Source organism: Equus asinus, chromosome 18, assembly GCF_041296235.1.
Source record: "Equus asinus isolate D_3611 breed Donkey chromosome 18, EquAss-T2T_v2, whole genome shotgun sequence".
NCBI classification, from domain to species: Eukaryota; Metazoa; Chordata; class Mammalia; order Perissodactyla; family Equidae; genus Equus; species Equus asinus.
This window is the reverse complement of record NC_091807.1, coordinates 42,262,147-42,284,490: the sequence shown is the minus strand read 5'-3', so window position 1 is coordinate 42,284,490 and position 22,344 is coordinate 42,262,147. Positions and strand designations below refer to the sequence as shown.

The following is a 22,344-nucleotide window of genomic DNA, read 5'->3' as shown; positions in this document are numbered from 1 at the left end:
CTTGGGGGTTAGGTTTCAACATATGAATTTTGGACGGACACAAACATTCAGTCCACAACAAATACACAATGTATAACTCCATTCATGCAATGTTCAACACCACACAAAAGTAATCTATAAGTGTCAGAAGTCAAGCATTACCCTCAGGAGTGGTACTGAGAGGAAGGGGCACTTGGGGCCTTCTGGTTGTTGAAGGATCTTGGCCAGAGAGCTGGTTACATGTGTGTCCACTTGCTGAAATTTCATCCATCTGTATACTCATGACTTGTGCAGTTTGGGGTATATTTTTTATATTTCAATAAAAATTTAACTAAAAATCAAAACAACAACAAAAAATGTAGATCTGGCATGGAAGTTTCTTCATAATATTAGATGAGGGAAGGTTACAAAGCAATATGGAGCACAATCCATGCTTGGAAAAAATAACATATACACACAGAAATAGGATATACACCAATATTCATTAAAAAATATTTATTGAGCATGTACTATATCCAACACGTAATTTATCTGGAAGACATCTCTATAACTGTACTATCCCATGCAGTCCCATCGCATGCACTGCCACCTCTAGGTCCTGCAAGGCTTTGTACAACCCCACATTCCGCATGTTGAGTGGATGAAGCAAGGACAGTAAGGAACCATTAACACAAGATGCATGAACAGTCACTTTCACAGGAGTACAAGGTTGATGTGTGTGTCCCACGAGTTTAGAACTAAACTAGCTTAGGAACACTGTGCCACCAACTTACCCACAGGTCGGCACTGTGGACACCACTGGTGGACACCTGGAAACACAGCCTACCTCTAGAGGAGAGACCTGGGCAGTGACAGTGGTGAGGGCAGTTCCTGCTGAGCCCACATACATTTGTCTGGGGAAGGACCCTCACAATGGCCCCAAGCCCACAGATAAGGGTGTTACCACCTTTCAGGCAAGTAAGAGTTCACGGGCTTTCACAAGAACGTGCATTCGCATCAGCTGCGTCTTCATTCACTCACATTCACTCCTCTGCTATATGCACACTGCTTCCCAAACAGAACTTCAACTGTCATCTCCAGATTGGAAAGACTTTTTCTCCAACCTGACAAGGACAAAGAAAACAAATCAACCAAATAATAAATTGTTTCAATTTGATTAACATGTGGTATTTCCTAACAATAATTTAATATTGGACAAGAGAATGGCATTCAGGTGCAGAATCTTTTTTTAAATGACAAACATTTAAACTTTTAACGTAAAATTATCATAAGCAAAGCACAAAACAGGTATTAAATAATAAAGGGAGACCATTAATTGTTTTCTTTTTTCTCCTACATTAACCCTTAGTCTGAAGAAGAGAATCCATTTTTCAGTGGCCTCTGTGAGACATGAAGCCTGAAGCCCCCGCCCGGCTATACTGTTTCCTTGTGGGAACAATGGGCTCTTCAGTCCTCAAACCACTGGCACAGTCAAAACGTGACACTCACACCACATATCCACAGTACCCTCTGCTGAAGGCACCACGGTGTGTGGAGGGCTGCGCAATGGCTCAGCCCTCCACCCCTTCTCTCCAGCCTGGGCTCCCCTGGACAGGAGGAAGGGGTGGCCTCTTGGCTGGTGTGGGTCTGTGGTCTCACTGACTGGCTGTGTCACAGAGGACATGACTTACCTTCCTGCACCTCCATTTCCTGTTCTGTAAATAACAGCATCCAGTTCCCACCTCGAGGACTAGAAAAATGATGCAGGCAAGGCGTGGCCATGGGGTCTGGCCACAGTGGGAACGAGTGTCTGCCATTGTGTCGCCACAGACCCAGCACCCATGAATATGACTTTACATGCAAATATCTTACTTTCTGTGAAGTGGGGTCTTGCCTGGAAGCAACAGACCAACTCAGAGCGACAGACATATGTCTCCTCCACACTGGGTTTCTCTGCAACACAACTGAGCCTGTGACCACATCTCCCGTCTGGACGGAGACAGGCTCGTCCATCATGAACAGCACTTGCTTCCAGTGGGTGGTGCTGTAAGACAGAGCGTGGCGTTACCTGGAGCTTGTTCCTCTCTGGGAGCCTTGACTTGTCAGGTTTACCACGGGACACACGCTCAAGCCCCATGATCAAGATGGCCTTTATGGGACACTGGGATCCAGTCACAACAAGGCCAACTCCAGACACAACCCACTGAGGACACGGCTCCTGGACACTGCTCGGGTTCCACGAAGGGTGAGGGTGGCTCACCCTGGTGGCCCAGAGGGTGCATGGTGGTCACCCACCCAGGGCCATCCTGCTCCTTCTCTAAGCCACTGATGCCCAAGGTTCTTGTTCCCGTAGTTAAAGCAGGAATTACACTGATGAAATCATGATCCAAAAAGTCGTTTTTGTGACAGTTAGGCTGAATGTGAGCAAGATGACTATAACGTATGGGAGAAAATAGTTACACTCTGGGAATCTTTAAGCTCTGTGGGATCTGACCCCCAGACATGCCCACACTGTCCTCGGCCCAAGTGCACCTGGCATGGGCCCCAGGGCCCCAGCATCACCCCCCACAGAGAGGCACTGGCTGCCTCTCCCTGTTTCTCACATCCTCCCTGACTAGAGGGCTACTCCTGCTCAGCCACCATGGCCCATCACTAAGAGCGCATCCTCGGGATCTGCACCTGCACCCTGACTGTCCCCACCTACAACCCCTCAGCAGACACTCAGGTGGACCACCACCCAGGCACACCACTGTCCCCTGGTGGGTTCTGAGGTTCCTGCCCTCATCGGGCAACAGCTCCCATCTGCGCTGGTGGGCTCTGGAAGGAGGACCAGCCAGAGTCCCAGCCCTGCCATCTCCATAGTATGCTCTGGGCAAACAGCCCCTCGGCCTTGCTCTCTTTTCACAAAAGGATGGCTGGTCCTTCCAGGCCCAAATGGCACAGCCAGCATTTAACCCAGGCACTTCTACGACCTCCATGGTGCTTGCTCACTTCACCTGACTGCTACCTCTGCAGGGAGTCTCCAGGGCAGTTACTGAAAGGGCAACGAAAGCCCCTAGATGAAGGCGGTGTTTCCACAGGGCCTGCTGTCTACCACACCACAGACGTCAGCTTTCCAGTGGGCACACAAGCACGCACACAGCCACAGAATGTTATCACACAAAAAATTTGTCTCAAGAAACATTTGCCTTCCCCGAAAAAGTATGAGTAAAACCCCCTAAAATTCTGTTGACTGTTTTGTGTTAGACCATAAAAAGCTGCAGCAGCGCTTAGGGCAACTGAGAGAAGATTAAGCCTGCTCCCTCGCAGCCCTGTGTCTGCTCATCCACAGGTTCCAGGAGCAGCCCACGGCAGCGGCAAGTGGGGGCACAGACAACAGACGCACCTGCACACACAGCCTGTGCCCTAGCGCCCACCTACCACCCGCACGCCCTGGCTCCAGGCCACAGCTCCCCACCAGAATTCAGCCTGGCCTGGAGAGTTTAGGTCAACTTCAGCATAAGTAGATCTTCACTTCATGTCCCTGTCATGCCAACAACCTGAAGGCAAACCGTTTTGCACCCCTCTGAGAGCCACTGTGTTCGCACAACCGCCCGCCAGGGAGGGGAAGGCACTCACGGGTGGAACGGTCCCGTGCTCAGCACCAGTTGCGGCTCGTCCTCCTCCAGGTTCTGAAACCAGACACTGAACCAGGCTGTGAATCCATGCAAGGTGCCAGCTTTCTTGATATCAAAGCACAGCTCACCTTTCATTGTCTGTGTTCAAGCAAACAAGAAAACAGACATGGGTTCCATAAGCACGTGACGTGAGGCCGCCGTGGGCTCTCTGTGAGTGAGAATTAGTAACTCTGTCCTCCGCTTGGCCACATTTCATAAACCCACAAAAATGCACTGAACTAAGTAGGCACATCATCTATTTCAGTAATTAATGAAACAAATTCATAACTTGCTAGTTTAGCTGAACACATCAAAAACCACATAAAATTCCTTCTAGGGAAAGTAAATATTAAAACTTGCATTATGAATTCAAATACGGCAGATAATCAGAAAGGTTTCAAGCAACATGGGCCTCACCTGCCTAATTTTCCACCCCCAAATTCAAGCACAATACTCTCTCTTTTCAACTCTCCATACATAGAAAGTTCCAGGCTGGGTCTCTACAATGCCAAAACCAACTAAAGCTTCAAAAGTTCAGTTCGCACGTTGTTTTGCCATCAAAGCTCCAGACAGGAGCTTCACACAGTGACCTCCTGCTCCTCTGCCTCAGAGCACACCCTTAAAATGAGATCACCCTGAACTCACACGTGCCAGCAGAGGGTAAATAAAAGAAAGAATTTTAAGAATTCTGTCATCAATGGTAGCTAAAAAAATCTTTAAAAAATTTTTGATTCAAATTCCATGATGAAATTAGATATAATTTATTTGAATCTGAAGATTCTGAGAATATTAAACATACATCTAAAAATAATTGAAGATGTTAAAGAAGTTAACTAGGAAGAAAACAATGTAAAAATACAGGAGGAAATTAATATTAAAAAAAAAAAAAGACTGGGAAAATCCATAGCAAAGAGTTCATAAATTCATTTACTTGCATAACAAGTTTCTCTCACGCACATGTTAATTTTTAACGTGAGAAGGAAGCATTCATCTTTTCTCACCTCTAGATCAGCGATCTGCACAGTTCTCATGTCCAGCTGCAATATAGTGCATGGTTCAGAGAGACAGTCTTCTGGTTTCAAAATGTGGTTATACTTGGGCTTCGAAAAAAACTCCTTAATTGCTAAAGATCTGGGGAAAAGGTCAAAGTAATTGCTCAAATGCATTTACCAACATCTCAGGCTTTGACACACACGCGTGACAACCTGCCTTCTGCTTCTGTGTTAGCAGGAATTCCAAACCACCGTCTGCAGCCCCGAGGGCAGAGGCTGTGCTGTGGAGGGTCCAACCCTAAGAGCCCCCGAGCCCTGGGGCCTCCCTCCCTCCCTGCGGCCTGGCAGGGGCTACTCGCAGCCTTCCTGAACCTCTGCCAAGGTATGAGTAATGGGGTGCCTCCCTTTTGTCCTATTCATGGGGTCTGAACACACAGAGACCAACCTTCACCACAGACCTAGGAGACACGGGAGCTGCAGTGTGTTCCCTTCAGTTTTAGAATCTATTTCATTTCAAAATACCTCTCATGGATCTGCTATTACACAGCAAATAAAAAAGAAATGCCTGTTCTAGGTCACTCCACAATAAACGTAATGCCTCAGCAGGACCGAAGCTGCTCACTTGAGCCCGGCTCTCAGGAGAAATCCTTGTGTTGTTTCGACACAAACACAGAAACAGATACTGGGCCTCCTGCGGGACCCCTCTGCTTGCAGGCCCTGTCTAACACCCCACCTCACTGGCTGAACCCTGTGCTTGCCAGAAGGTAATCTATTATTTACCACAGAAATGTTCCAAAGATTAAGCCAGCAGTAACTTCTGACACAGCAAATAAAAGTAAACATTTTAGTAAACATTCCACTATATGGACACATTTTTAATATTTTCCTGATGATAAAAATAACTGTAAATTTATAAAGAATTTGGAAAATACAGAAAAGCATAAAGAAAAAATTTAAATCCCCCATACTCCTGCCATAGGACTTTGATATATTCACTCACTTTTCTCCCCCAAAGACATAGGTATACGTACATATATTTGTGCAAAACAGAAGCCATCTGTATAAACAGTTTGTGTCCTCCCCATTTAAGTCTCTTGACACTATCTGGTATCATTAGATATTCCTAAAAACACTCAGTTTTTAAACAGTGGCACAATTCTCCATCAGTTGAACATACAGCAATTTAACCACATCCCTATGGAGAGCCATTTGTTTCCAGTGTTTTGCGTGTAGACTCGAGAGCACCATGACCCCGTGATGTGTATCTTCAGCAGTAGGGTCTGATGGTGGTGGGGTGGACCCGACCTGCAAGGTCCCTGCACCGACGGGGTCCCTGCACCCACGGTTCTGGGCAGATGGTGCTCTCTCTCCCATCACACCTGCAGCTCACGCAGCATGAACACTGAATTTTAATTTAATCTTTGCTCATCTAGTAGGCCAAAATGGCATTCTTTTTTTTTTTTTTTTTGAGGAAGATTAGCCCTGAGCTAACACCTGCCGCCAATCCTCCTCTTTTTGCTGAGGAAGACTGGCCCTGAGCTAACATCAGTGCCCATCATCCTCTACTTTATATGTGGGACGCCTACCACAGCATGGCGTGCCAAGCAGTGCCATGTCTGCACCCAGGATCTGAACCAGCGAACCCCAGGCTGCCGAAAGAGAATGTGCAAACTTAACCACTGCACCACTGGGCCAGCCCCTCAAAAAATGGCATTCATTTTAATTTGCATTTTAATTACTAATGATGTTGCAATTTTTTTCAAATATTTATTGGTAACTTTATTTAGTTTTCATGAGTTGCCTGTTCCGTGACTTGGCTATAATTTCATATGTATAGTCTTTTTCCTTTTGGTGAGGAAGAGCGGCACTGAACTAACATCTGTTGCCAATCTTCCTTTTTGCCTGAGGAAGATTTTCCCTGAGCTAACATCCTTGCCAATCTTCCTCTATTTTGTACACGGGACGCCACCACAGCATAGCTTAACGAGCGGTATATAGGTCCGCACTCGGGATCCAAACCTGCAAACCCCGGACTGCCGAAGCAGAGCACATGAACTTAACCACTACATCGTCACTGGGCTGGTCCCTGGATATTCATTTTATTCTAATTGACTGTTAAGATCTGGCAGCTGGTAACTTTCTCTAAGTATGTAGTCATTGCCTTTTTTAATTACATTTTTGCTGCTTTCTGACACAGAGTCTGTCAATTTTTTTTAAGTCTAGTGCCTCTTTCTTTGTTTCTGTTGACTTTCTTTCCATTGAGGACCTGACACACAGGCCCCCACAGATTCCTGGAGTTGATGCAGATGTTTTAACACAAAACTCTTAAATCCATGTGGAATTAAATTTTAATGTATGGTGTGAGAAGAAAAGAACTTTCTCCAAGGGGCTAAGCAAGTGCCCCAGAATAATGTGCTGCCCCGGCCCTCACTCCCACCTCCTCCACACACCATGAGGTCTGTGCCGGCCACGGCCTGTTCTGCTGTCTTTTCTGGTCTCAGGAGCACAGTGTGTCAATCACTCTGACCACTGAACGCTAATGCCTGGCCACGTGAGAACATCCTCACTGCTCTGTTCCGAAGCTTCCCAGCCCTTTCTACTCACTGTTTCCTGGAGGAACTATGGGACCCCTCTGTCAGGGACCTTCCCCCCACCCACTGTGGGATATGGATGGAAGACAAAACGACTCAACATGTTAACCAGGGAAGTTTCATACCTTTATGTTACTATTTTCTTTTTTTTAAAACTTTTCAATAAAACAAAAAGTCCCAGAGGCCCTCTCCTGCTGCCAACTCTCCATCCGGGTGTCTCGCAGGCGTCCAGGCTCCTCTGGCCCTGGCTGCACAAACCAAAGTTTCTTGCAGCTTGACAAACAGTGACCCTTCCCTGACTTCCAGGGCCAATGCTGGGTTTCTCCTAATGCTCACGGCACCCTCGGAAGGGGAAGCAGCCCGTTTACGTCACCATCCTTCTCAGAAAAGGAAACACTAGAAATGTAAAAGCCTTATCGAGAAATCACCTTATGTTAGAATCTGAAGCTCAACTGTACAAGTGTGTCTGTACCTTAAAAACCAGGAAATCAGCTATTTTGGAGCACTGCTTTCTTTCCGAAATGCAAGGAATGACTTCACTAATACATTTTCTGATCCTTATTAAAAATTTACAGCTCTTACTGGGAATATACATTTGTGTTTTAACGGCCCACACATTTATAAAGGCCTCATTTCTAAACATGACCTTATTTTTCCCATTACATTGGGGAACTTAAGACTGCAAAAGACATTTCAATTCCCATCACATCTGCTATCAGTTTAAAGGCATTAAAGGAAACATGCAAAATTCTCAGGCACGTGAGTAAATTTAGATTATCTGCGGCATGTTCTACTACAGAGTATAGTTATTCTGTGTCTAAGAAAGTCTGTGGTTTGCACTGCCCAGAGGCCCAATAAAGCGGCTGGATGTGCCCTAGCTGCAGACACTCACTTGAGGGCACTGAGGTTGAACTCGTAGGCGTTGTCCCAGAAGAGGACCTTGCTGCGGTAGTCCCTGTCCGCACTGCAGGGCACGAGGTGCAGCGCGGCTGTGGTCGGCCAGATGACCCCATCCTCTTTCAGCCACGTGTCCCGGGCATACAGGATGGACTCAATCATGAACTCGAACTGCATGGAGGGAGAAACACACAGGAGACACGGTGACTGAGGCCCATGTCTGTGCAGACCTCCCTGGCTGCAGACAGTCTGGCATCTTTATAAGCTTCACCCCTCACACCATTACCAGCCAGGATAAGCACTGCCCAGCCAACAAGTCTTAGAGGAATTATCTTGTACCCACATACTGATGGTCACCGATTCCTATCAGTCTGGATTTAAGTCACGTCAACTCACATGAGAATTCAGAACTGGGGCACGGCTGAGTTAGGAGAAACCTTCCCTCTGGCTCCACCTCAGTCACTCAGTTGCTACTATATTTTAAAGAGCCCCTCAGCACTGCAGCGTTTTAACTGTCAAATGATCTCAGTTTGGTCTGGGGTATTCTCAGAATTTTTACAACCCTGTGACTGAACTCACTTTTTAAAAACATGAAAAGTCAAAGCAGGAGTGCCACAGAGGTTCACGTTCATTAAGTCAGAAGAGCAGCCACGCACCACCCTGTGTAGCTCAGAATGCCCCAGCAAAGGGGGCATGTGCCGTCTCGACTGAGGACATGGGACGCTGACAGCCCCCAGAGGCCACGCTTTGCATGTGGGAGGGCGTGCCAGGGAGGAGGCCAGAGGCCCTTCATCCTGTGGCTAATGGGAAGCCACAGAAGGGTTTTGTTTTTCTTAAATAACCTCAGGCAGGTTTGATTATAGAAGTAACCCATGTTCAGTATGGAAAAGTTTAGAAAAGCACAAACAAAAATAAAAATCATGAGTAAACTAGCACCCAGAAGGAACACTGTTATCACTCGGCTGCTTATCTTCAAGGATTTTCCTTCAGTCACACAAATATACACACATGTAAAAATTATATACGTATAATTTTTTATTTCTTAAATTATCACATAGTAAATCACTTACAGCCCATGAATTTTAACACTTACATAGATCTGTGTAACCACAACCACAATCAGGATACAGAACAGCTCTGTTACCCCAAAACATTCCTCATACTATCCTTTGTGGTCACGTCCTCTTGCGATCACTGATCTGGTCTCCATCCCCGTGGTGCTGTCTTTTTTGAGAATGTCATATAAATGGAATCATACAGTACATAATCTTGTGAGCCTGGCTTCTTTCATTCACAATACCAACTTTTTCATATACTAAAAAGTCGTGTTCTGTGTCGTGTATCCTGTTCTGTTCATCTATCTTTTCTTGTTACAGTATCACACTTTTTAATTACTCTAAGTAATCTTAATTCCTCCAGTATAATGTCTTTGGGGTTTGTCCGTGTCATTCACGTATCCACAGTTCCTTCCTCTGTATTACTCAGCAGTCTTCCATCAAGCGGATGGACCACAGTTGTTTATCCAGTCACCTGCTGAAAGACACCTGGGTTGTTTTCAGTTTTCTGGCAATTATAATTAGAGCTAGTATGAAATTCACATACGGGTTTTTGTGTGAACATAGCTTGCATTTCTAAGAAATACGCAGGAGTATAATTGCTGGGTCATATGATGAGTATACTTACATCTTTATAAAAAACTGCCAGACTGTCTTCCAGAGTGGCTGTATGATTACACATTCCCACCATTGTAAGTTTTAGTTGTTCCACATCCTTGTCAGCACTTGGCAATACTGTTAGTATTTTTTAAAATCTTAGCCATTTCAATAGGTATGTAGTTATTTCTCATTATGGTTTTAACTTGTATTTCCCTGATGGTTAATAATGTTGAATGTTTTTTCATGTGCTTGTCATCCATATATCCACTTTGGTGAAATATCTGTTCAAGTCTTTTGCCCATTTTTCAATTAGGTTATTTTCTTCCGGTTCAATTTTGAGAGTTCTTTGTGTATTCAGGATACATATCGGATATGTGATTTGCAAATATTTTCTCCTAATCTTAGCAGGTCTTTTCATTCTCTTAACACTATCTGCTATAGAGCAAATATTTTTAGTTTTGATGAAGTCCAATTTATCAATTTCTTTAATGGATCTTGCTTTTGAAGTCACATCTAAAAACTCTTGGCCTAACCCATGAAGATTTTCTCCTACAATTTCTTCTGAAAGTTATAATACCTATAACAGTATAAGTATTATACTCTATGCAACTAGATCTCAAATCAATTTTGAGTTAATTGTTTTGTGTGAAGAATGAGGCTTAAAGCTGAAGTTTTGTTGGGTTTTTTTGCATATGGATGGCCAACTGTTCCAATTTCATTTGTTGAAAAGACCAGTTTTTCTCCATTAAATGGATTTTGTTCCTCTGTTAAAAATCAATTGACCATATATGTAGGAGTCTATTTCTCCACTCTGTTGCATTGACTTGTGTGTCTATCCTTCACCAATACCACACTGTGTTGACTACTATAGTTTTATACTAAGTTTTAAAGTGAGGTAGTATAACACTTCCAATTTTATTCTTCTTTTAAAAATTATATCAGCTATTCTAGTTTCTTTACATTCCACATAAATTTTACAATGAGCTTGTCTGTATCTATCAAAAACTCCTGCTTGGAGTTTTACTGGAATTGTATTAAATCTATAGATTAATTTGAGAAGAGACATCTTCACCAGACTGTGTACTAGTCCATGAGCACTGTACATATCTCCACTCATTTAGGTCTTCTGTGATTTCTTTCACAGCATCTTACAGTCTTCAGCACACAGCACTTGAACATGTTTTATTAGATTTCTAAGTATCCTGTGATATAAATGCAACTATAAATGGTATTGTACATTGCTAGTATACAAAAAGATGACTGATTTTTGTGTGTTGATTGCACTCTGTGATCTTCTTAAACTTGCCTATTAGTTCTAGGAAATTTCATGGAGATTCCTTGGGATTTTCCACAAAGACACTCACGTTGCCTGACAATGGGGACGGTCTCTTTTTTTTTGTTTTCAGTCTATGTCCTCTTATTTCTTCTTTCTCCTTTGCATTGTTTAGGTTTCCAGAACAATGCTGAACTGAATGGCAGAGTGACCCTGACTCATTCTTGTGCTCAGGTGAAGGCACTGATCCTTCAGCTGCAGGTTTTTGTAGATGCCCTTTATTAGGTTGAGTAAATTCCCTTCTATTCCTAGTTTGTTGAGAATGTAATCAAGAACTGAAGCTGAATTTTGCCAAATTTTACAATCCAGCATGTGAAGACCTTGGCAGTGCCATTCTGTCCTAACAAGTAAAAAGCTGAGCAAACTGAAACATCAACAACTCTTCTTAGATCTGTAAGAGAAATGGAGTCACAGAGCAACCTGCTGCCTCCAAAACTGGAGGAAAGAACAAGCTAACACAGAGAATCACAACTTACCAGAGCAGAAACCTGCCTCTGGAGCCAGTGCTTGGGCAGCAAAACCTGAGCTGTAGCTGACAAGCTGCTGGAGGCTCAGCATGGACAACTGAGAGTTAAAACTCCAGGCGGGCCCAGTCATAGGGAGACCCTCAGACTTCTGAGCTTCACCTCCTAGACCCCCACCAGGGTCCCACAGTAAACACTGGAGAAAAATCCCCTCATGCTTCTGACAGGGCAGGGGAAAAGGAAGCATTTTGAAATAGGACAGAGTATTCTGCTCTTCTTAACAGGGTCTGCCCTCAGGAGAAACTAGTGAACAGAGCCTAATCCACCAAGATTTTATCAGAGCCTAACTGAGCTGGGGAAAGAGAAATACCCAACTTCAGCCCCTCTAGACACCTTGGCCCACCTAAGCGAGGAGGAAAAAACCTGAGAAACCTTAAGAGGTTGACAGTCCATAGGCACAGGCTCACTAAAAGACTGAGACCTTTCATAGGACCATAGAACACATCCCCTCCCCCCACCTCACACCACATCACTGAAGGGCTATTTACACAGATCCTTTTACCCCATGCCTCATGTCTGGCTATCAAGAAAAAATTACAAGGCATACCAAAAGGCAACACAGTTTGAAGAGACACAGCAGGCATCAGAACCAGACTCAGATATGGCAGGGATGTTGGAAATATCAGGCTGGGAATTTAACACAACTACAATTAATAAGCTAAGGGCTCTATGGGGCCAGCCCCATGGCCGAGTGGTTAAGTTCACATGCTCCGCTTCAGCGGCCCAGGGTTTCACTAGTTTGGATCCTGGGCGCAGACACGGCATGGCTCATCAAGCCATGCTGAGGCAGCATCCCACATAGCACAACCAGAAGGAGCTACAACTAGAATATACAAGTACTTACTGGGGGGCTTTGGGAAGAAGCAGCAAAAAACAAAAAGATTGGCAATGGATGTTAGCTCAGTTGCCAATCTTTAAAAAAATAACAGCTAAGGGTTCTAAAGGATAAAGTAGACAGCAGCAGTCAAGAACAGATGGCAATGTAAACAGAAATGGAAATCCTAAGAAAGAGCCAAAAAGAAATGCTCAAGATCAAAAACACTGTAACAGAAATGAAGGCCTCTGATGGGCTTATTAGTAGAGAGGACACAGCTGAGGAAAGAATCTGAGCTAGATGATATGACAATAGAATCCTCAAAAACTGAAAAGCAAAGAAAACATGGCTGAAAAAACAGAATATCCAAGGATTGTGGGACAACCACAAAATGTGGAACATACCTGTAATGGAAATACCAGAAGGAGAAGAGGGGAAGGAAGAGAAGAAATATTTGAAACAATAATGACTCAGAATTTTCCCCAAATTAATACTAGACACCAACCCACAGATCCAGAAAGCTCAGAGCACACCAAGCAGGATAAATACTAAAAAAAAGTACACCTTGGTATGTCATTTGCAAACTACAGAAACTCAAAGATAAACTCTTTAAAGAAGCCAGAGGAAAAAAACACCTTACCTACAGAGGTACAAAGAAAATTACATCTGACTTCTCCTTGGAAAGCATGCAGGCAAGAAGAGAGTGGAATGAAATATTTAAGGTGTAGTGAGAAAAAAACACCAAACTAGCATTCAGTACCCTGCCAAATTAACATTCAAAAGTGAGGGAAAAACAAAGACTTTCTCGGACAAACAAAAATTGAGGAAATGTGTTGCCAGCAGACCAGGCTTGCAAGAAATGTTAAAAGAAGTTCTTTAGAGAGAAGGAAAATTATTTAGATCAGAAACTCAGATCTATATAAAGATATAAAAGCACTGAAGAAAGAACAAGTGAAGGTAAAACTTTTATTTTTCTTCTTAATCAATCTAACAATTTGTCCAAAATAACAGCAACACAGTAATTGACCATGCATGCGTATGTATGTATATTTATGTTTATGGATGCTTATATATAAGTGAGATGAATGACAATGATGACACAAGGGATGGAAGGGAGAAATTAGGATTATTTTGTAATCATAAAATACTCAGACTACCCAGGAAGCAGTATAGCATTATATGAAAGCAGACTTAGATGAGCTGTAAATGTATATTGCAAACTGAAGGGCAACCACTTAAAAAAAAAAGTATGACATATGCTAAGAAAGGAGAGAAAATGGAGTCATGTAAAGTCTCAATTAAAACTTCAAAAGGCAGAGCACCTTAAGATACAAGGAAAATCCTAACAGATCTAAAGGGAGAAAGAGACAGTGATACCATAAAAGCAGGGAATTCTCAACAACGGACTGATCATCTAGATAGAAAATCCGAAGGAAACACTGGACTTAAACTACCTATTGGACCAGATGGACTAACACCCCATCCAACATTCCATTCAACAGCAGCAGGATACACACATTCTTCTCAAACACACACAGAACAGTCTCCAGGATAGGTCATATGTTAGGTCACAAAACAAATCAATAAATTTAATAAGACTGAAATGATATCAAGCATCTTTTCTGACCACAATGGTATGAAAGTAGAAATCAAAAACAAGAAGAAAATTGGAAATTCACAAATATGTGGAGAATAAACAACATAATCCTGAACAAACAATGCGTCATCAAAGAATTCAAAAGAGAAATCAAAAAATATCTTGAGACAAACAAAAATGGAAACACAACATACTAAAACTTACGGGATGCAGCAAAAGCAGTTCTAAGGGGGAAGTTTACAGCAATAAATACCTACATTAAGAAAAAACAAAGATCTCAAATAAACAATCTAACTTTGCACCTCAAGGAACAGGAAAAGAACAAATTAGCCCAAAGTTATTAGAAGGAAGGAAATAACAAAGATCAGAATAGAAATAAATGAAATAGAGAGTAAAAAGACAATAGAAGAGATCAATGAAACTAAGAGCTGGTTTTTTGAAAAGCTAAAGAAAACAGACAAATCTTTAGCTAGACTTACCAAAAAAAAAAAGGACTGAAATACATAAAATTATAACTGAAAGAGGAGACAATACAACTGATATCACAGAAATACAAAGGATCATGAGACTACTACAAACAATTATTTGCCAACAAATTGAACAACCTAAAAGAAATGGATAGGTTTCTAGAAACATATAACCTACCAAGACTGAATCATGAAGAAATAGAAAATTTCAACAGACCAATTACCAGCGATGAGATTGAATCAGTAATCAAAAACCTCCCAACAAATAAAAGTCCACGACCAGATGGCTTCAATGGTAAATTCCACCAAACATTTAAAGAATTAATACCAAACCTTTTCAAACTCTTGCAAAAAACTGAAAAGGACAGAACTTCTCCAAACTCATTTTACAATGCCAGCATTACCCAATACCAAAGCCAGGCAAGGACACTACAAGCAAAGAAAATTACAGGCCAATATCTCTGATAAACAGAGATGGAAAAATCCTCAACAAAATATTAGCAAACTGAATTTCACAGTACAGACGGTCCCCAACTTATGATGGTTCAACTTACAATTTTTTGTCTTTCCATGGTGCAAAAGCAATACACATTCAATAGAAACCATACTTCAAATTTAGAATTTTGCTCTTTCCCTGGCCTAGCAATATTTGGTACAATACTCTCACATGATTCTGGGCAGCAGCAGTGAGTCACACCTCCCAGTCAGCCATGTGATCATGAGGATAAACAACTGATACACTTACAACCATTGTGTACCCACACAACCATTCTGCTTTTCACTTTTACTCTACAGTAGCCACTAAAATTACAGGAGATATTCAACACTTTATTATAAAATAGGTTTTATGTTTAGATTATTTTGCCCAACTTTAGGCTAATGTAAGCGTTCTGAGCACATTTAAGGTAGGCTAGGCTAAGCTATGATGTTCGCTGGGGTTAAGTGTATTAAATGCATTTTTTTACTTACAGTATCTTCAACTTATGATGGGTTTATTGGGATGTAACCCCATTGTAAATTGAGGAAGATCTGTATATTAAAAAGACCATACACCGCGATCAAGTGGGATTTATTCCTGGGATGCAAAAGGATGGTTCAACATAGCAAATCAGTAAACATGATATACAGAGCCAGCCCTGACGGCCTAGTGGTTAAAGTTTGGCACTCTCACCACTTTGATGGCCTGGGTTGGTTCCTGGTCGTGGAACCACACTACTTGTCTGTCAGAAGCCATGCTGTGGTGGTGGTTCACAGAGAAGAACTAGAAGGACTTACAAGTAGAATATACAACTATGTACTGGGGCTTTGGGGAGAGAGAATAAAAAGAGGAGGACTGGTAACAGATGTTAGCTCAGGGCAAATCTTTCCCAGCAAAAGAAATAAATGTGACATAACCCATTAAATAAATGAAGGATAAAAATCACATGATCATCTCAATAGATGCAGGAAAAGCATTTGATAAAATCCAACCACCTTCCATGATAAAAAATGGGTATCAGGGAACATACCACAACATAACAAAGGTCACATAATGACAAACCCACAGCTAATATCATATTCAACAATGAAAAGCTGAAAGCTTTTCCTCTAAGCTCAGAAACAAGACAAAGATGCCCACTCTCATCACTTTTATTTAACATAGTCCTGGCAGTCCTAGCCAGAGCAATCACGCAAGAAAAGAAATAAAAGGTACGCAAATTGGAAAAGAAGTAAAACTGTCTCTATTTGCAGATAACATGATATTATATATAGAAAACCCTAAAAACTCCACCAAAAAACTGTCAGAATTAATAAACAAATTCAACAAAGATGCAGGATACAAAATCAATATACAAAAATTAGTTGCGTTTCTATACATTAACAAACTACGAGAAAGAGAAATTAAGAAAACAATCCCATTCACAATTGCATTAAGAATAAAATATCTAGGAGTAAATTTAACTAAGGAGGTGAAAGACTTGTTCACTGAAAACTATAAGACATTGATGAGAGAAACTGAAGACACAAACAAATGGAAACATACCCTGTATTCCTGGATAGGAAAAAACAATTCTGTTTACATGTCCCTACTACCCAAAGCTATCTACAGATTCAATGCAACCCCTATCAAAATTCCAAGGACATTTTTTACAGAAAGAGAAAAAAAATCCCCAAATTTAAATGACCCCAAAGAGCCAAAGCAATCCCGAGAAGAACAAGGCTGGAGGCATCCCACGCCCTGGTTTCACACTATACTACAAAGCCATAGCAATGAAAACCGCGCGGCACTGGCCTGAAAACAGACACAGACCAATGGGACAGAACAGACCCCAGAAAGAAGTACACACACACCCCCAATACACGGTCAACCAACAACTGACGAGGGAGCCGAGAATACTCAATGGGGAAGAAGAGTCTCTTCGAGGAGCGGCGCCGAAAACCAACAGGCGGGGCGGAAGCGCGGCGGGCGCGCGGCACCGGAGACCCGCAGCTGCAGGCCCAGGCCGCGGTCTCCCCGGGACGCCCGGCACCCGCGCGCAGCCGGCCTCCCGCCGCCCCACCTGCTCCCGCCCCGCGTCCCCAGGGACTCGGCGCCGCCCTCCATCGTTCCCACCGCGGTCCCGCGCTGCGCAGCTCTCGGCGCGAGGCAGCGCCGGGAAAAGCGCCAGGCGGCTTGGCCTCGACGGGACAGCCCCGGTCCCCTCCGGGCGCCGCGCTCAGGCCGCCCCTACGGACCTTCCACCCCTCCGCGGAACCCACGCCTGCGCCTGCAGGCAGAACAGACCTCGCCACCGCCTCCCGCCGAGGTCAAGGCCCCCTCCGCCCACGTCCCCATCAGGAAGCCCCTCCCCAGGGGGCTTCTCCTCTGCCTCCGACACAGCAAACCCACCACCCCACCAGCCGCCTCCACGGAGTCCGCGCGGAGCCAGCCTTCCCCAGTCCAGCGAGCCGCCCCCAGGCTCGGCCCGCCCCACCCAGGGGTCCCTGCTGTCATCCCCTTCGCCTCCACCTCCTCCCCTCTCACCTTCTCATGATCCTCCTCCCTCTTCATGCCCCTCCTCCTCTTTGCCTCCCGCGTCCCTCCCACGCGGCCAGGGGCAGAGCTGGACCCTTGGCACCCAGGTTGCCCAAACTGCGCTGGGCGTGGGGACACATCTCCACTGCAGGCTGGCTCCCCAGGCCCCCGTGGCCAGGAGGCTCAATATATATTTACCGAATGAACACTGGTGTTTGGGGGGCAAGGGCCAATGCCCACTTTACCCATTAACGGTGTAGCTAGTTCCTTTGTTCCCTGTGTATCATCTTACGAATCCACAGAGGTTATTAATAAGCCCAATTATCATGGATGTTGACTCTGTGTACACTTCACCTTCAGACAACATAATTTCAACAGGGCTAAAAGCCCAAGGTCATTTGTCGTCATCTCCCTCAATCTCTGCAATCTATAAGGAGCTGGGGCAACATTCAACAGCTACTTGCTTATTATTTAAACGGATTTCTTCCTGGAAACATCAGCCATATTCTTCTCACCTTCACCCAGATGTTATTTTTCTGGATTTTCACAAACTAAATTTCAGATTGGGATGTTTCACTTTATTGTCTTAGGTCCAGAGATGCTGAGCCCAAGAGAAGGCTGGGCATAGGGTAGGAGGAAATGCAGACCTGTAGGCCTGGCTCCCACCCACCTCTCAACGTGCCCTCCGAGCTCACAGAGTTTGTGAGCACATAAAGCACTGAACAGAGTGGGCCGGTGCATAACCAGAAAACTGTCCACCCCCATCTGTGTGAGCCTCGGGGAGAGTGACTTGGGGGAGCCTGAACTCCAGCCTGGGTGGCACTTAGGCTAATTAGGGGCCTCATAAAGAAGGGAGACCCAGGCTAGGGAAAATAGACAAAGACTGCTGCTATTAAAAAAACAGCCTAAGACAATAAGCATTGGCTATTCGCAGGTTCCCAAAGAGAACAGAATTTATGTACACACTCATGAGAAAGTTACATTAACTCTGACTTAGATTTCTCATAAAGGCATTTTTGAATCAGTTAAAAATTCAAGACACTGAGCCAATGTTCATACAAGAAGTCAGTAACACAGCAGCTAGAAAAAAGTCAAAATTAATCATGATTTGTTAAGATTCCAGAGATCAGCCCACCCGCCCCACCCCATCCCACAGCAGTTCCTTACCAGCAGGCAGGTCCCCATCCACTCAGACACCAGCACATCCACCTTCTCTGGCAGCACCACATCCTCCACCTTTTGCTGGAACACAGTGATGATGTCAGCAAAGCCATTCTGCATGACCAGCTGCCCCGTGTGTTGGGCCATCTCACTGGCCTCCACCGCATACACCTGCATGTGGCAGAAGCACCATCAGTGTGTGTCCCGGCCTTGCACTAGCGGCCTATCATCTACTCTCCCCAAGCCTGAGTCTCCTGGGCTAAGTCAGAACCAGCATCAGAGGAAACAGCAAACGGCAGCCACAGAAGGAAGCAGGTGTGGACAGTGGCAGGCAGTGGCCAGGCCAGGGTGTGCCACCTCCACCAGACAGAGCCCTCAGAAGGGAGCTGCCACTAATTCTAACTCCATCTTGTGCCTAAGACACAGACAGGGGCTGTGGGTAGATAGCAGCTTTGCACACTCTCGGGGCCGTCCATCTCAGGAGCCCTCTTGGGTAAGGCCCAGGGGCCCGGCCCCCATACACACAGCAACACATTCCACAACTAACACATTCCTTAGCACTCAACTGAGAACAGCTGGACTTTTAGGATATCAGTGGCTTCTGAGACAATTTCAAATCCAGGTTCTTATAGGAAGGTCCCGAGTTCTACGTCCTGGTTCCAGCAGGATCTGGACTCAGGCAGTCACTGAACTGCAGTTTCACCTGTAAACTAGGAATTCCATCTACCTCTGCCAGGAGCCACCATGAGGTTGCAACTCTGCACAGCCCAGGCATGCTTTAAAGGGAAGAGCAGGATGGGAGTCCAGCAGGTGTCATGGGGCATGGTCTGTCCTGTCCCTGCCAGGCAGTCATGCAAGCATGACACTTGAATGGTGATCTATATAAGTGGCAAGCCCAGACACATGGACACATGTGCACCTATATTTAACTGAAATAAACTTTTCACAAAAAATATCCCACCACATGCAGCTCACTCAGATATTTTCTACTCTGTCCTAGTCCACTATGTGCTGTTGCGACTCATTAAACCAACGTCACTGCCTCTGATGGGCTCAGCCTACAAGAACACATTGCCCATTCCAACGATATGGTGCCTTGCTCACACGGAGGACATTTCACCAAGATGCAGCTCAGAAGCTGCTGGAAGGACAGCTGCCTCCTACTCACTGCTCTGGGCTGCGCGTAATGTGCACAGAAGAGGCTGATGATCCCAGTTCCACAGCCGACATCCAGAATCACTTTATCCTTCAGGGATTCTTTATTCTGCAGGATGACGTTGTGATATTTAGTTGTTCGTGGCTGGTCTGCCAACATCTCCAAGTGAAGTTTCTACAGGAAACAGACATTAAGAATCATTGCTTGTAACAACAGCTTTGCTGAGCTCTGGTTTAAGATGGAAGATTAGAGCTTGAGCTCACACCCTTGACCCCACCACCCCACACCTAAAAATGTGAGCAACAAAGAGGTTTAAAAAAATCAAAAGACCAAAATATGTCCATAGATAAAAATAAGAGAAGACAATGAAGGAATGAAATGGAAATTCCTGGAATCCTTCCAGCTCAGTGTGGTGCTGCCTGCAGCTTCTCCCTGCAACCCTCCAGGAGCCAGGTAAGCACAGAAGCAGGTGTGGACCACTCGAGAGGTGGTGTAGACATCGCCCTCCTGACCACTGTTCCCACCTGAGACAGGAGGCACCACCACATTCCCAACTAGACACAACCTGGGCAAGTATCTGCCAAGAGAGAACATGGACAAGCCACCAGGAGAGATGCTGGAGGAGGCACACAGGGCTCCACGCCAGAGTCCTCTGCATGCAGGGCCCAAAAGTTACTCTCACACATAAATCTGCCCTTTGTTTGCTTGGGAAGCGCAGAAACTACAGCTCTGGAGGGGAATGACACCCCACCAACCCAACCCTCGGGCGTGAGCCTAAGGCCCCCAGCCATGTCCAGAAGGAAAATATCTCAAACCTAAGGACACACCCCCTGGGAATTGGGCCAACTCCCAGAGGCACAGAGGAAGGCTCCTCTAGACAGTTCACGAAGCCAGGACGGTGGTCAGAGCCCCGAATGCTGGCCAGGCTGCACCCAGCGCCCATTCCCCATGCCCCACTCCTCAGGTCTCAGCTGCAGAAAACCCAGCCTAGAAACGGCACCACTTAGAGGGAGACAGACAGCCAGGCCACCCAGACCGTGTCAGCACAAACATGAGATCTGGACGGGGTCTTCACAAGCCCATCTCGGCTCCTCACAAAGATGGCATTGACAAAAACATAGGGGTGGACTGAGGGAGGCCTTCGGAGTGGATGAGTCAAGACCCAGCCATTTTGCCTGCAGGAATCACCTAATAGAAAGTCAGAACGAGGATGCGAAGGCACCGTGCTGACGCCAGAGGAAAGACACTGGAGCAACTATTAACATCAGACAAAATACACTTCAGAGCAAAGAATATTCCCAGGGACGAAGAGGGCCAGTTCATAATAATACAAGAATCACTTCAGCAAAAGGACATCATAATTCTAAATATTTTTGTACCTAACAACAGAGCTTCAAAAGCAAAAACCAACAGAAAGGCCACGAGAAACAGACAAATTCACAATGTGGTCAGAGACTTCAACACCCTTCTCTCAGTAACTGACAGACATAGACAGAAAATCAATAAGGACACAGACTTGAACAACACTATCAACCAACTTAATCTAGTTGGTATTCAGAGAACACTTTACCCAACCATTCACAATAATAATACACAAAAATATCTACGAATAGATTTAACAAGAAAGGTACACAACCCTGTATGATCAAAACTTTAAAACTCTGAGAGAATAGAACAAAGTTTAAGAAATGGGACAGTCAGCATGATGTTACAAAGATGTCACTTCTCCCTTAATTAATGTACACTATCCATGTAATACCAACTAAAATGCTAACCAATTTGGCATGGGGGTGGACAAGAAAATGATGATAAATTTAGTTTTGAAAAACTACACAGCCAAGCCTAGCCATGAAAATGCTAAAAAAACAGAACTGCAAGAGGCAAAGCTCTCTGAGACATTCAAAGCTACAAAAGTAAGTGTCTGGAGCTGCAGAAGAAATAAACAGGCCAATGAAATGAAGAGAGATTCCAGAAACAGACCCCAGAAATTTAACGTATGATAAACATGAATTTCACATCACCAGGAAAAGGAGGATTATCCAACAGCTGATGCTGGAACAGCCCGATAGTTGTGGAAACTGTCGGAATTTTACCTTATTTTTTACAAGTAAATTCCAAGTTGATTTAAATCTTTCGTTGTTAATAATGAGATCATAAAGGTCCTAAGAGAAAGCATGGATATTTGTAATCTTGGAGTGAAGAAGGCCATCAAAGTAGAACACAAAACCCAGAAGCCACAAAGGAAAGGACCAGTTAGACTAGACAAAAAATTCCATGGAAAAAAAGGGTGGCAAGTGATAAGTGTAATACATATCACAAATATAGGCTCAACTACTTATTTAAGACATAAACTGACAGAAATCAAAAGAAAAATGGGAAAATTATATGAAAGTTTACCAAAAGGGAAGAAATACAAACTGCCAATAAAATACGAAAGATGATCAATCTCACTTTAAAAAATGGAAATCAGGGGCTGGCCCCGTGGCCGAGTGGTTAAGTTCGCGCGTTCCGCTGCAGGCGGCCCAGTGTTTCGTCAGTTCGAATCCTG

At 44.4% G+C, this 22,344-nt stretch overlaps 1 protein-coding gene across 12 annotated transcripts in view; it reads right to left on the bottom strand.

Annotated features, from left to right (window-relative positions):
• Positions 1-459: 459 nt before the first annotated feature.
• The window catches only part of PRMT2 (protein arginine methyltransferase 2), a 31,473-nt gene continuing 9,588 nt past the window's right edge, over positions 460-22,344 (bottom strand). For all 12 annotated transcript variants that reach the window (XM_014833483.3, XM_014833485.3, XM_014833482.3 and 9 more), the window contains 7 exons: positions 19,809-19,970; positions 18,647-18,811; positions 8,090-8,265; positions 4,616-4,745; positions 3,577-3,713; positions 1,831-2,002; positions 460-1,082 (listed from right to left, as the gene is read on the bottom strand). In XM_014833483.3, coding sequence (XP_014688969.2) covers positions 1,050-1,082; positions 1,831-2,002; positions 3,577-3,713; positions 4,616-4,745; positions 8,090-8,265; positions 18,647-18,811; positions 19,809-19,970 — 975 coding nt within the window. In that variant the 3' untranslated portion in view covers positions 460-1,049. The remainder of the gene's footprint in view (positions 1,083-1,830; positions 2,003-3,576; positions 3,714-4,615; positions 4,746-8,089; positions 8,266-18,646; positions 18,812-19,808; positions 19,971-22,344) is intronic.